Source organism: Prinia subflava, chromosome 17, assembly GCF_021018805.1.
Source record: "Prinia subflava isolate CZ2003 ecotype Zambia chromosome 17, Cam_Psub_1.2, whole genome shotgun sequence".
Taxonomy (NCBI): Eukaryota; Metazoa; Chordata; class Aves; order Passeriformes; family Cisticolidae; genus Prinia; species Prinia subflava.
Genome location: NC_086263.1, coordinates 8945497 through 8961367, shown reverse-complemented (window position 1 = coordinate 8961367; position 15871 = coordinate 8945497). Strand labels below are relative to the sequence as shown.

Here is a 15871-nt window from a genome sequence, read left to right as displayed (position 1 = left end):
AAAATTAAGACTTTTTTCAACCCAAATTGCAAAAATATAAAGCTCCAGGCCTTTGTCTCTTACTTGTGTTTTAATGCAGAACAGTTTGTGTGCCTAGTTTCCTTGTCTTGTCCTTTTTCCATGCTAATATAAGTTTACAGTTCCAGCCTAGGATGGCCCTCTCCTTCCACCAAACAAAAAGCTGCCATTTGAGCCGGAGAAGGGCTGGCACACATGACAGCATCAGGAATACACTGCCAGCCTTTAAAACACACTCTGCCCCTCTCTTTCCTCCTTATCTCACCTGGAAAAGTACTTTCTGCATTGCAAAAGTTTGCCTCAGTGAAGTGCTTAAAGAAACGGGATCATTGAGTCCTGATGTGAGCAATATTTAACTCTATCCTTCACCTCTCTTAAACTCATACCCCGCTTAGTCAATCCAGCTACTTTTTATTGCTTTCCCAACAGAAGAATATTGAAATGTTGCTGGTTGTTCATCTTGATTGGTTCAAAGACATATGGTGAAAAAACAGCATCAATATAAAGAAGTAAATATAATCTCTCATTTACTTCTGAGTCATAGAAGATTTTATTCAAAGCCTCCAGCTACCACTTGACACAACAACCTCCACTAGAAAGCTTCATGTAGTGGCTTATGTAACACGTTTGCTTTTGACTGGCTTTTTCCAGATGTTACTTTATCTCAATCATCTCAGAATTTGTCTGAAGAATTTGCTGAGGCTGCACGACAGCTTAAAAAAGAAGCTCCAAGAATCCAGTTTGGCAAAATTGATGTGACACACCAACACGACTTGAGAAAAGAATTTAATATTCAAGCCTTTCCTACTGTGAAATTTTTTGTGAATGGCAGCAGGGAAGATCCCATAGACTGCAAAGGTAAACTGTCTCATGCACTGATAAGATAATGATATGTAATGACAGGATGTACCTATCTATTACCCTGCTGGGAAGAAAAATATAGATGCTCAGATAAAAAATACACAGGTGGAAAGCTGCCCACGGTGTTAAATGTGCAATGGTCTCTGTAGCAATGCAGGAACTTGAATCTGAATCCATCCTCCAAGGGCATAACTGACTATCTTCTCTGTATTAAGTTCACACTGTCAAATTAATTACTGGTGTTATTCCACCAAGTACAGAATTGCCCCAACAAGTCAACTTACTCCCAATTATTACAATAAACATTAATGAGTTATGCCAAACAGGAATTGGGTCCCCAAACTGCTCCATTACTCTTCTGGCCCACTGCAATTCCCATGGGCAGTGTGCCTATGGAAACAGGCTGGAGCAACACTGCATCTAACAAGGAACTGGGAATTCACAGGGTCCTTAACATACAGCTGCACTTCCTAAGTTAAGGAAAATAATTTTGCCATTTAGCCATCAGAGGGAGCTCAGATGTGGCTTAGAATATAACATGGAATAATTTGAAGAATTTTACAGAAAGTTATTAAGCAAAGACAACGACAGACTTGAGCAATCCCAGGAATCCAGGTCTTAGGAACATTTTTGTTCACTTACAGTATATACAAGAACGGTTTTGTTTTTCATAAAATTATGAGAGGTGATAAAAATTGCATGGCTTGGCCAAGCATCTGTTAGTGTACTCTGAGCACATACAGGTGAGTCACAAGTTTAATACAATGAACAAAAAAAGGAACCCAAACTTTGCCTCCTGAACCTGTACACAACCAAGAGCTAAGATACCTTTAACTGCTGAGCCCCCTGTGGCTCCTGCTGAAATCTGATCTTTAGTATTTTTAGCAACTTGCTCCTCCTTGCTATTGAATTTCTTACCAAGTTTCCACTATCTAGACTTGTGCAAACAGCAACCTCTGCACAAATGCCACCCAAAGCATGATGTGCCATACTGAACTTTTATTAGGGGTGCTGATACCTGAAAGCAAAAGCCCCTGCCTTCAGTCTCTGATTAAATCTACAGCATTGACAAGAAAACCTCTCTTAAACTGGTAAACCTGACAGATTTTCTGGTGTGAACCAGTGAGTACAGGGAATTGTAACAACACACACATAGTTGCCCTGCAGCACAGAGCTGCTATTTCAGGCACACTTTCTAGCAAGATGCAAGGATTAGGAAACTGGCTGCTGCTTTGTGCTTTGTAGAAGGCAGAGAGCTCCAATTGTTTGGAGGACATGTACCACCAGCAATGCCTAAATTACATTTTATTCACTGGTAAATTCTTATGTGCAACACTGAGTAAAACCTCATGTACCACATTTGACTTTTAAACCACTGAGCATTGACAACTGGAAATGTGCACTGGCCACCCAGTGACTCCTCATACAGGACTTGGTACCCACTTCATACCACACAGGGAACTGTGGACCTTGCTTCAAGCAAAAAATTAATTCTAACTCTTCATGGAAGATGGAATTTTTGAATGGTGTCCCTGGCAATGGACATAACATGAAAGTGAAATTCTAGGCTTTGTAAAATCATCATTTACTACTGCAAGGTCAGAATTTGGCCAGTACACAGACTGATTAAAGGAACTCAGTAGAAAGAAAATATGCATAGGAGCTATAGAACTGACATAAGTGACAAGACCTCAATTCTGCCTTTAGACAGCAGAAGCCAAGCACTGTGTCACCACTAGGTATTGCTCTGTCCTTTGTTCTGCAGCCTGTAATCCAGAGCAGATGACTGCCTGCTTCACTTAAAAAAAAAAAAGTATTTTAAACAAGTTGCAGTGCTGTCTGCTGCAAAATTGATGTCAGTAAAATGGTCTGACTCAATTTTGATCTTGTCATACTGCTAAAATGCACAGTACCAGGACTTGCATCTCTGATAATCCACTTGTACTGTACATCTTGACTCTAGCACTTAACTTTTTCTTTTTCATGTGTGATTTTAATTAACCCTGACTCTGGTCCAACAAGCCTGTCTGTCATACAGAGATTAAAGGGCTGAGCCTCAATTTGTTGCCTCAAATTTCTCTGAAATTATGATAATTTAAAAATGTAATTTTTAAAGAGACTCAATACTCTAAAACTTCTGAAAGCTTAAGAGAATTTACCAAATAAACAGACTGACTATAACCTCAGTAAAACTGGTAGTAGTAGTTTGGAAGCCAAAAGATGGAACAATCCAGAACTAAATGTCTACTTTGACACTTCAGCTTTGTTTCTTATGTCTAAACTGAAGTGATGCTATGGCCCCACAGAGGAATTTTAACATGTCTCTGTGCCTATCAGATCCCTCCTGCACCATCAAAGGAACAATTTTGACACCTAACGTAATTGAACAAACAGTTCAATAAAATCTGCAATTGGTTTGAAGTCATTCTGGATTAAACCTTAGGTCGATAGCACTTTATAGCTTACTGTGATTTTGGGACACATGAAATCTTGCAGGACAGGTTTTCTACCTGTCTGAATTGCCTCATCTCTATTCTCCATGTGTGATTAATCATTCAACTGGACATAAAACCATTTGCAGAGGTATCAGAAAAAGCTGTGGTGATCCACTGTTGGTCTTCTAGAGTGACAACAGTTTAAATGGTGACTAGAACCTGAGGATTAATTTGGATACCTCAAGCCCCTTCTCAATCAGCTTTGACCTCTAAGGAGCCCAAGTCCATTTGTATTTAACATTCCTCTGCACCTCCACTGCCTCTGTCCTGATTGCACAGAAATTTCTGTCATTGTTTTTGACTTTCATTTTAACTCTCTTTTCCTTCCACAGGAGTGAGAAAAGCCTCAACCTTTGTAACATGGGTGAAAAGAAGAACAGGACCTAGCACTGTTTTAATCAACTCTACTGATCAGGCTGAAGCCATCATAAAAGCTGATGATTTAGCAGTGATTGGCTTCTTTAGGGTAATTATCTGGAAAGCTCAAAAGGCTGGTTTCTGCTCCAGCTTTGGGATATACTGCTTGCTATCATCACCAAATCCCACACATCCAAAACATCTAGAACTCACCAGAAAAACCCAGGCCTTCAGTTTTCTCTACGTTTGAAAAAAAAAATTAATTATCTCTATCTATTTTTTCACACTTCTAGACAAGTAGCCCAGGCAGAAAAAAGAAACTCTTACACCACAGCACATTTCCTTAATCAGTGCCTGGGCACAGAGACCCTGAGGACGGCTTGTGAGAGCAGGATGCCCCAGCAGTGTTTGCACAGCTCTGGCTGGTCACAGCAGTGTTTCCTGCATCCTCAGGGAAAGGGCTTCTGCCAAAGTCTCCCAGATCTGGCTGCTGTGAAGAAAGCCAAATCTGCATGGATAGGAGGTCATAAAATATTACCACTGTATGTGATCCAACATATGTAGTCCTTTCTCAAGCAAATTATACCAGTTTCCAGAGCAGAATAAGGTTCTTAGGATTTGGGCTGAATGCTAGAGAACAACAGGCAAGAGATTCACTGTCAGAGTGAGTAAAACTGGAATTGCTTTTTCCTGCTTTTTCAGTGTGTCCTTGAAATCTTTAATATCTGGAAATTCAATCTAGGATATTCTTCAATTAAAGATACTTTTATTCTGGTATCTCTCTGCCCAGTTAGAAGCACAGTGTCTGGACTCATACCTGAACTGATAATATCCCAAATGTGCTGGCTACAGCAGATAGTCCAAGTTTTGTGGATATGGAAAACAGGATTCATTACCACAATGCCCCATAGTAACAAAGCTGGTGAGCACATAGAACATAACAGGACAAACTGTGAAGATGCTCAGTGCCCAGAATTTTGCTTTGCAGCAATCTGCTTGCAGCCATTTAGGAAGGAAGGCAGTTTTCCAGTGCTGGAGGAAATTAAGAAGCTCTTTCTATCACAGAGATGCCAGAGAGTTCCCTGAACCACACTGATAGCAGATATTGCCTGCAGATGTGTTTGACTGGACACTGGTTTTGCTCGGGGGCTGAAAAGACAACAGATGAACATGAGCTAGGGCATGTCAGAAATTTTATGGGTGGAAGCCAACAAAACAGTGTCCAAGCAAATAAAGAGCCGTATTTGGCCTTCTATTACTCACAGATTGCTCACAAATACGGGTGCCAGGATGTGTTGGAAGGTCTCAGCATATAAATTACTATTCATCTAGCATGAAATAATTCTCTGATTAAATCAGATCTGGAAGTGCTGTTGCCTTTCATCCTGCTTATTTACTATTAGTTTGAAGGAGGACAGCAGGGTGAGTGTTTGACAGATGCAGGAGTCAAGGTCCCTGCCTTGAAGAGCACTCAGTCAAAAGGCCCAAATGTGCCAGTGAGCTCCTCCTGTGAGCAGAGAGCTCTGTGGTCCCTCACCTCCTGTGGCTGTGCAGGGGGAGCAGCTGCTGGCGTGATCCCTCCTGCTCTGCAGAGGGCTCTGCAGAGCGTGGGAGTGCCAGGGAGGATGAGATCAGGGCAGGGAGGACAGAGGGGACCCCACACCATCCCTGCTGGCCCAGCCCAGCCAACACCAGCGGGAAGGGGGACACACTTGATGTGTCACAGCACTGTTGGATCTCCCCTTAGAGGGAAGCCTGGCAAGCATTACCCACTCTGCAATTGTACTCTGCTCCTCACAAGCCTTTAGGGGGCTGCTTCACCTGGAGCTCTAACTCCTACACACTTAGCAAGATGTAGGGCAGCCTTAATAAATACTCTTTCTGGGACTAGGAACTTCACAATGACAGTGTGGAAGTTTTCTGTGAGACAGCAAGAGATGTGCCAGAGATGCCTTTTGGGATGACAGCCAGCGAGGACGTCTGTGCTGACTACAGCATCCAAAGGAGCTCTCTCGTTGTGTTTAAGAAGGTAGGAGTACAAAAATCTAGCAGGTAAGGTGTGGTGACAGCTGTGGGCTATGGAAAGGCAGTTTGGGAATTTTTCAGGTTGAATAATTTCCTAGTCATAATTCAAACAACCTAACACACACAAAAAATTAATGCATTTACAGACAAGAGAGACAAGTAGGAGGCAGAACCAGCAACCTTTAGACAAGTGGTACTTTCAATCTGTCTGCCTACATCCAGACTCCTAATTTATGCTTAAGGATCTGGCTATAATAGCTTTACTTTCCAACTGGCATTCAAATCAACATTTACTGCCAAGTTCAGTGAGATTTGCAGACATTCACCTCTTTTCTTGTGTGTTGCTTTTGACCAGGAATTTTCTTCCAGTCCACAACAGAAGAAGTGGCCAACAAGAAAACCAAAACTACACAGGGTAGCAGCAATATTTAGACTAGGAAGTAGTCAGACCAATGATTTCCTGAGTGAGCATATCTCACAGATAGTGTATGGATGAAGGAAAGATCTCTCAGTATGTCAAGATTACTGAACAAATTAAAACTGTCAGCTGTACCTTGAATTTTAGCTGTAATCTTGTTCTGCAATCTAGCTGTGACATTCATTTTACAAGCTATGGAATTTCAGTTGCTGAGGATCATAAAACTCTCACTTTTAAAATCTGTCATTTTGCTCCTACAGTTGATAAGGCCACCAACCTCACAAAGTTTACTATTTGTCCAGGGAAAACCTGTGCATAATGAAGTGCTTGAAGATGGCAGACATAACAAACTGGGCCTGACAAGGCTAATCAAAACCTTTACCTTGGATTTGGTCACTGAATATAATATCGAGGTATGTGCATTTCACTCTATTAGCAAAAACTACAGGAGAAAGACAGAAATCCATGCAGAAATAGACTTAGGGAGCTGTTCTGCCCTTTAGGGACTGAGAATTTGCTTTGGTTGTTTGACAAGGCCACTCTTGAACACGTCTAGAAATGCCAGTGGAACCCAGCACGCAGCTCTTGGTCTAACCCAGGCCAAAGGATGCTTCCCTCTGGCAAGATGTTGTTTCCTGGAGGAGATGAGGAGTGGCTGGTGGAACAGTGAGCTCTGAGCACACAAACACCTCCCTCGTGTGGAGCCAATGCCAAGGTCCAGGCTGCTTCTGCAGCAGCTAAGTGGGGTGGGAGGTTGGAAGGTCAATTCCTAATCCTGCTCCAAAATTCCACTCCAGCACAGCAACAGGGAGCTCTGGGCCAAGGCAAGGACAGAAACCAGCAGTAATTGCTGCTAGGACAGGTAGGAGAGACATGGAAATACCTGCTTGCCCAGGGGACACCCCACTGCCTCTGATTCTAGGGTGGCATGAGAAAAAAGAGTAGTTCTGTTCAGGGAAGGGGATACAAGCTGCTGATGACACCTAGAAGGGAAGGAGGTGCCCAGCTAGGTCTTGCCCCCACAGCTACTTTACCTGAGCCTCCCTGGGTAACACCACCTTTTACTTTCAGCATTAATTCTTCAGTGTGTGTTATACAGGAGGTCAGACTGGAAGATCATAGTCCCTTCTGACTGTAAAAATCTATGAATAAATGTGAGTTTTTTCCTGGAACTGAAAAAAACCAGCCAGCAGCTGCTGATTCTTCTTACTTTATCTGCTTTAAAACAATGAAGTAAAATCCAATGATTATGGAAATGACTGGGAACCGAATCTTAAAAAGTAAAATCTGCCATAGCAGGACCTAGGGATGCTGATATGCTGAGCCTCTGATTCACTGTTCTGCCTACAAAGAGTGGAGCAGATGTTGAATCTTTTGTTTCCCAGACATCTGTGAAGATTTTTGATGTCCCTGTTGAAAATCACATCCTGCTGTTCACCCCAACGAACTCGGAGACATTCAATGAGATTTACGAAAACTACCAGTCTGCTGCTGCAGAATTCAGAGGAAAGGTTTGTAACACTGAATCCAGATTCACAAATAGCAATGCCAAAAGATCAGTGGAAAACCACTCACCAACATTACTGGTAAAAATGAACTGCTCTCAGTCCATCTTCTAACTCTACTAAACCATTTAAAAACAGTTTCAGTGACTATTATTTGAATTTGTTAAGGACAAGCTGAAAGATAAATGTCACTTGGAAATTATTCTTTAAAACACAAAGACCACAAAGAGCACTAATTCCTGCTGCTGCATATTAACCTGTTTCTCATTTTACAAATATAATTTTCTGGGAGCAACTTCTGACCAAAGGTAGTTTTAGCAAAATTCTGGCAATTTCTGGCTCTACCAGGAAGTACCAAAGGATCTCAGAATATCACCTGAAGAAAAGGCTGGAGCCAGCTACAAAACCTGAGGAATATTGCAAGCTATGTGCATAGCCTTCCCTGCAGCCATGTGTTTGCATGTATAGAGACAGTTATAGACAGTCATAAATACAAATATTTCAGTTTTCCGTGGTGCTACTTCTGCTCCAGGTACATGAGACACTGAAGAATAGTAGGTCATCTTGTAGTAAAATATCACATATTGGTAAATACATATGGATTACAGGTGTTTCAGCTCTTCTACCCTATTAAGATTTATAAGGAAGAGTAATAAGCACTTTGGGGGGTAATTTAAAAGTGTTACTGAAAGACATGATAGCAAACCACTGTGAAAGGACAGAGGGGAAAGCTTCAGTACTTTTGGCTGCCTTAGCATTTGTTATTCACTAGGATCAAGGTGTAATAAAGTCCACAGAGCTTCTGGGTTTTGCTCTGAGACCAAAAATGATTCTGCACAGTTCCTTGAATTTCGGGTTAGATCCTGCCCCACTGCCCAGCTCCACAGTCCATTTCTCCAAAGGGCTAACCCAAAGCTGGAAGGCCCAGCAGGATGCCTGATCCTCTCTTTATCCTCAGATCCTGTTTGTCCTGGTGGACACTGATGAGACGAGGAACGGGCGGATCTTTGAGTATTTCCGTGTCAGGGACGTCGATGTCCCTGCTGTGAGAATCCTGAACCTGACCAGCGATGCCAGGTACAAAATGCCTGCGGACGAGGTGACCGTGCACAACCTCAAAGAATTCTGCCAGAGCTACCTAAGTGGAAAAGCAAAGGTATGTCCATTACTAATCAGACAGCTCTCTACTACTACACCAGCTAAACGTAAGAACTTGGCAGAGCACCCCCCTTTTAAATTAGACCAGTGTCCTGTTGTGATCACTTGGTTATTAATCTGCTGTCACCCTAATGTATTCATCTACAGTTGTTGGCAGAGCATTCCTCTGTATTTAAAATCTAAGGTGTTTTCCAATCTTCCAATGTAAATACTGGATTGAGTATCTATGGCCCAATATTTTAGCTGATGCCAGCTATTTTATTTCACTGGTTTGAAAACTCCCTATGCCCCAATCTTTCAAATACTTTAACGGAGATATTTCCCTCCTTTCGTTGGGGAGAGATGCAAACAATCATTGCAACAGATTTTAAGGCTATAGAAAAATCCAGTAAATAGAAAATTGGAAGTTTCAGAGGGGATTAACATTTGGTATTTGTTTTAAGCAAGTTTAGCAAAGTGAATATTCCCAGGGGGATCATTCCCAATGGTAAATACAGCATTTGTTGCAATAATGAGGCATCATCACACTCATGTGAAAGATACATTAAAATGTTTTGCTTATTCAGTGCTCCTCAGGGTGATTTACGGGGAGAAAAGATAAAGCAGTCAGTGTGAGAGCATTCAGAATTTGAGAAATGTGAGTAGGTAGATTCTGCATTCAGTGTTGGAAGGGAGCAGAAGGATGGAAGCAGAGGAGATGTGGCCTCTCCCACCAAGATCTGCTTGAGAGGCACAGTCCCACCAAGGACAGCTTCCATGGGGCACATGTGCCTTTCTGCTACTGTGCCATGGAGTTGAAGAAGAGAAATTCCCAGCTACTGCACTGTAAATTGTACAAATCATGTTGGGACCATGACTGGGGTGAAGGCAGAGATTTAAGCAGCAATGCACACTTTCTGGTGTGTTTTACATCACTTTTGAAAGCCTACAACATGTAAACTTTTCAGTAGTCCAGCTTCTGAGCATTGGGCAACAAGAATTCAGGACAAGGAATACAACTGTGCTCCAAAGGATCATTTTCAGACAGTCTGCTACAGAATCTGTCTTCAAGAGAGGGACAAGGAGTTCTGAGTACCAACTACCAGGGGTGTGAGATCCCAGCTCCTGCTGAAGGGAGAGGAGGAACCATGGGATGGCTGACCAGGATGTAATGATATAAAAGAGTTCTCAGACAGTAACAGAGCACATTAGGTAATAACTCCAGTCTCACATTAACTTGAACTGGAGTACAGTTTCTCAATGTTCCCTGCACTTACACAGAAATGTTTCTGTTTCTGCTCAGCAACATCTCTCTAGTGAAGAAATTCCACAAGACTGGGACAAGATGCCTGTGAAAGTGCTCGTTGGGAAGAATTTCAACAGTATCATCTTCAATAAGAGCCTGACTGTATTTGTTATGTTTTGTAAGTGTTGTCATTGAATTCAGATTTTAAGCTTCTTTAACATGATCAATTGGAAGGAAAAAATGAAAGCTCATGCTTATATACCAAACTAATCTTTGCACTTTACAGAATCTGAGCTCAATGAATTTTTTATTGTTTGTGGAAAGAATTGAAGAAAAATTTGTGTCATATCTATGGAAACGCTGTGATACCTTTGCTGACTTAGTGTTGCACTGAGTGGCACTGGATCTCTTCAGTAAATATTTGCCAAGGCTGTATCAAATCTCTGTGTTGAAAGACAACACGACACTGGAACATGATGGTGTGCAATGGAAACGTGTTGTACTGCATGAGTCAGGCTGCCTACCAAGGGTAGAGGGAGAGTTAAGTGGGATTGTGTGGTTATAATGCTCTAGGATTAAATCCTTGATAGGATTTGTGGTTTAGGAAATTGTAACTCTTTCTTTCCTCCTCTGTCTGCAAGGGATGTGGCTTCCTTATTCCTAAAAGTAGTACATTCCTGCCACTCTTCTTGCTGGCTGCAGCTGTGTCACCCACACAAACAATTTTTACGTTTCAGTATCATGAACAAACTGAATGATCGAAGCAAGAATTGAACCAAGTCCTCTGGAAATGAAAGGCTGGTAAAGGGAATGGATTGTATTCAGCCAAGTGTTCCTGAAATTTTAATAGTGTATAAACCAAGTGTGAGCATTGTTCTCCTGACTGAAGGACTGCAACTGTGTTGTGAGCTTTTTAAAGGGATACTGGGCTCTCAGCAGTTTGCCTTTCTGGTGACTTGCATCAGTGCAGTGCTCAGAGTCAAAACAGCACCATAATTCACACTCCTCTTTCTAGAGTCAACATAGCATGGATGGTTTATGAACACAGTTTCTTTTAGTATGCAGGAAATGTTTTGTAGCTCTGACAAGTATGTCAACATGGGAATGATGCAAGGCTTACCTGGGTTGCACTGGTTATCTGGCACACCTCTCCAGCAAAGTAGTCCAAGTTTTGTGTTTGTTACAGTCATGCGAGGCTAAAGAGAGCTAAAGCAGCACTGCTATCAGGAATGTGTTAGTGAATAACTATAATCTCTACATAGAAAGGTGAAATCCATGAAGGGCAAATACTTTCAAGCAGGTACTGACCACAGCTGGAACCCCAAACCCTGTTAACCTGGAGGGCTGGACACTGTGATTGCACCACCACGGGCACTTCTGTGTCCTTCTAATTTTATTTTTAACTTTGCAGATGCCCCTTGGTCCCATGAATGCAGGAGACTCCTGCCCATCTGGGATAAGCTGGGGGAGCAATTTGAAGGTCGCAGAGATGTAATGATTGCCAAGATTGATGTGACAGCAAATGACATCCTGTCCGTGGACCTGGACCGCCACCCGTTCTTCACGCTCTTCCCTGCCGGGGCACAGCACCAGGTGAGAGCTGCTGGGGGAGGCTGTGGAGGCACAAGGCTTTGCTTGCACTGCACAGGTGCCACAGGGAGAAAGGAGTCCTTTCACTAAGAAGCTTTGGTCTTTTCTGCTCAGCTTCTGAGCAGGCATTGCTGCCAAGAACCTGAATTAGAGGAGAAACCTTTCTGTTGTCTCATCCTGTGTACCAGGCTGTGCAAGAGCTCAGGGATCATTTACTCACTTGGTTTACAAGTCCTTAGGGCCTCCCATCCTGCTGTTTAACCATCTCCAGTCAGCCTGTTGGGTTTTAGCAACAGTCTCGACTTGGAGTGAATTTACAGATACCTCTCAATGACTGCAGTGCCTTTTTACTTGAAACCATGACAGGAGATGTTCTGTCAAAGAGCTGCTTGTGCTGGTTGTTTCCAGAGCACATATGACAATTGTCTCTAAAATGTTGGTGCTGCTCCTTTTCCTCTACATTTTCACAAAACCTAAATCCAAAACTTTCTTCTATACATTTAAGCCAGTAATTTTACTTCATTCTGGTATCTCAGCCCCCACTGGGAATAAATATTTGTTGTCAAGACCAATGATTTTTGCAATATGCTAACCTAATGAATCAGCTACGTTACACAATAATTAGAAAATGCTGCTGAAAGTGAAGGCAAAGAAAAATAGTAAATAGCTACATTCTCCATCTATGTAGATTATCTAATTAAAAAGAAAATATCTCTGAAGGAAAAAAATTAAGATACTGCTATAATTAAGGCATTACTAAGCTTTTCATTTTTCGTCTTAGTATTAAACTTAAATTAAATTCTAAGACGTTTAGCCATGTCCTCATTTAATCTTTGAGAGATTGTCCTCTTGGATGTGCATGCACAATTTCTGATGCATTGAACCACAGTCCTACACACTCATATGATGTTTAGTCTTCTAGTAGAAAAGCAGAAACACATTAAATGCTCATAATAAATGTCAGTTTACAAAAAAAAACCCAAATAAGCAAACAAAAAAGCCCACAACCAGTCAAAACTTCATTAACTATTAAGGGATTGTTTCATAATTTAAAATACTCTGGAATTAAAGGGTATTTGAAATCTCAAGTTCTTCTTTTTGTGCACCATGTTTTTGCACTACTTCCCACAAGTGCAGAGATTTTGTCTTGTACTTGACCAGCAGTGAAGGTCCTGTAGATGTCTGTTTCTTTGGGTTTAATGAGAAAAATAACTTTTATATAGTCCTATGCACAGATTACTGTAATGAAAATGATTGATACATATCCATAGCAACCAGTGCAGGAATCAGCTGCTTCTCTGGCTTTACAGATCTTTAGGCTCTGAGAAACTGGTTCCAGCCATCACCAGGGTTGATAAAAATCAAGACCCATCTGAGAATGTTAATTGCCTCTGGAGAAATAAGATAATCATTCTTGAGAAACTTAAATGTACAAACATAAAACCCATAAAAAAGTAGTTTCAAAGCTGCCACACTTTTTTATTAAAATGGAATGGAAATACCAAACTTTTAGTGTACAAAAATGTACAGTTTTAGTGAACTCATCAGTCTGAATGTTTTGCTTACAGTGCTTTGAACTCAAATCAGGTGTAAGAGAACTCAGTGTAAAGTAACACAACATTATTGGTCTCAGTGGGAGTGAGCTTAACCCAGCTGACAAGAGGCCTCCATCAATTTCTAACTACACTCAGATAACAGCAGACAATTCCCGATGTCATGTACATGAACTTCTACCCCTTTTTTGCTAAAAACCTTGTGCAAAACCCTTTTGAACTTCCAGGGAGCAAAAGTTTTTTGGGAAGGAATCTTTAAAATACAATACAGTGCCTAGACCCAGTCAGAAAATTTTAAAGCTCTAAACTGAAACTACTTCTTTCATTAAACTTCCTCAGAAGAAAATCCTCAGTAAATCCCCAATTTAAGGGGAAGTATAAGAAAATTAATGCCACTGCTCATCTTCATCCTGTTCTTTCAAGCTGTGCAACAGTGTATTTCCAAACTATTCCAGAATTTGAATTTCCATCAAAATCTTTGAGCAGCTCTCAATAGCATGGCTGGACACTTAAAAGACTCTGCTCTTCAGAGTATCTTGCCAATGTTTATTGTTAAGCACAAAAACCCCTACTGATGTCAGTAGCTGGCAGGATCCCAAACTAGTACAATAAAATAATGGTTGTTTTTTATACAAATCCTTTTCTTCTAAGGAATATAGATGTATTTCTTCTTTACACTCAATTTTTAGATGATGTTGGAACCTGCTGTGCCTCTGCCCTTGCTTTATAAACTGAGCACACAAGTCTAGAGTTCAGTGATTCTAAAGAACCAAAATCCTCCACTCGATTTCACGATTATTTCCAAAATTTTGTGTTCAGGGTTACATACTTCAATTTTTTTTCAGGAAGTGGCCTATACTGGGGAATATACATTGGAGGCATTTTCTGAATTCTTAGAAGAACACAGCAAGACAAAAGCAGAACCAGGAGAGAAGGTAGGCATTTGATCCAGACAGTGCCTGCTCTGCTGTGTGATCCAGGCACATTCCCAGCTTGTGGAGATATTCCTGAACTGGCTGTAGCTGACAGGAGGGCAGCAATGCTTGTTCACGAGTTTAGCTGGAAAAAACCAAAGCCCCAGCTAAGTAATTGTCACTTGTAGCTGGAATTGTTCAAATCTCCATTGGCCACCTCACTCTGCTGCGTTCAGTGCAGCTTCTCCTCCTGGTAAAACAAGGACACAACAAGAGCAGGTGATGTCCCTTCTCTGAGCAGTCTGGTTGTGATTATTGCCCAGTTCCTCAACCCTTTCTTCTCCACTGCAAATCAGGCCAGAGAAGTGTTTGCTGTCCCACAGCTGTTATTTAATCACAGACACTTCACTGCAAAAAGACCCACGGTAAGTGAACAATGTGGCTGATGTCTACAGAGACCTACCAGAGACAGAAAAAATCCCGACGTGTAAATGGAGGCACTGTCCATCCAGTGTAAGAATCCTGGGCCCTTTCTGCCCACAAGTGAAATGGAACAGGGTAGCAATTGTTATTAACAATCTTTTCAGCTAGTAGGAAAACTGTCTGTGGGTGGAGAAATAGTTTTGAGTTTTCAGACTTATTTCCACCAGAGGCTTTGATTTTCTCCTGCATTCAGTGCTTCAGTGTGCAGTTACTGATGGAGAGGGATGACTAAACTTCACTGGGACACAGAAGGCTGCAGAGCAGGACCAGACACCCACCTCTGCCCAGACATTGCACAATTCTGCTTTCCCCACCCAGAGCCTATACCTGATATCTGCCTCTTGCATGTTCCTTAGTGCTGTGTTTCAAGCAGATCTGTTGAGTTCTACACACAGTCTTTTATATACAATAAATAACTACAAATATAGATTACCAATAAATGCAATATACAGAGCAATATTTGAGCTCTGTATATTCTGTTGTCTCTTCTTCCATGCTTTATTTCACATAAAAGAATAAGTAAAAAAGTCAGCTTAGAAAATACCACTCAAAACCATGCTCTGTGTAACAAAAGGGGTAAGTAATTGGAATTTTCTCATCTGTTCACTTTTCCCACCCTTATCTGACACCCACCAAATTTTCTCAGAAGATTGCAGACCATTTGCAGTACAGTGCTCAATATGAACTCTCCTCTTGAAGTAATTCTTTATCCTCACCTCAGGGTATTCACAAACACACAAACAAGATAAATAGGGTAGTTTCTTTTGAGATTGCCAAAGAAAGACATCTTGTTCCCATCAGCACACGTGGTATTCTAAGTTCATATTAAATCTTCACACAAAGCTTCATCTAAGCTTTGCCATAAACCAGTGAAAGGACTTGAAAACAAAGCACATTTTAGCAACAGCTGCATTATTTCTGACCTCATTAACAGGACCTCAAGTTGCTTGGTTGAAAAGATCTGCATTTTAACTAACCTTAAAATACCGAGTTTTTAAAAGAATTAATAGAGTAATTGTCTTTGTGGACATTTGTAATAAGCAATTTTCCTTTTGCATTTCCTTTCTTAAAAGGATCCTTTGGGAGGAATCAAAGAAGATTTCAGTCAAGAGGAAATTGTAATAACAGAGAAAGAACTTTAATAGCACAGAGAAAGAGAAACATTCTGAGGATTGTGGGGAATCCTTTCTGGAAGGAGCTCACTGGAAGAATGACTAATTTCAAGTGAACACAGAGCTGAATAAAAAAATAAAAGCAAAGAATTCAGTA

At 41.2% G+C, this 15871-nt stretch overlaps 1 protein-coding gene across 1 annotated transcript in view; it reads left to right on the top strand.

Annotated features, from left to right (window-relative positions):
* Positions 1–15871, top strand: part of PDILT (protein disulfide isomerase like, testis expressed) — a 23742-nt gene extending 7871 nt beyond the window's left edge. The window contains exons 2-11 of the mRNA XM_063414493.1: positions 670–876; positions 3707–3840; positions 5623–5760; positions 6477–6587; positions 7560–7685; positions 8638–8835; positions 10120–10240; positions 11474–11655; positions 14051–14140; positions 15676–15871. Of these exons, the coding sequence (XP_063270563.1) occupies positions 670–876; positions 3707–3840; positions 5623–5760; positions 6477–6587; positions 7560–7685; positions 8638–8835; positions 10120–10240; positions 11474–11655; positions 14051–14140; positions 15676–15744 (1376 nt within the window). The 3' untranslated portion in view covers positions 15745–15871. The remainder of the gene's footprint in view (positions 1–669; positions 877–3706; positions 3841–5622; positions 5761–6476; positions 6588–7559; positions 7686–8637; positions 8836–10119; positions 10241–11473; positions 11656–14050; positions 14141–15675) is intronic.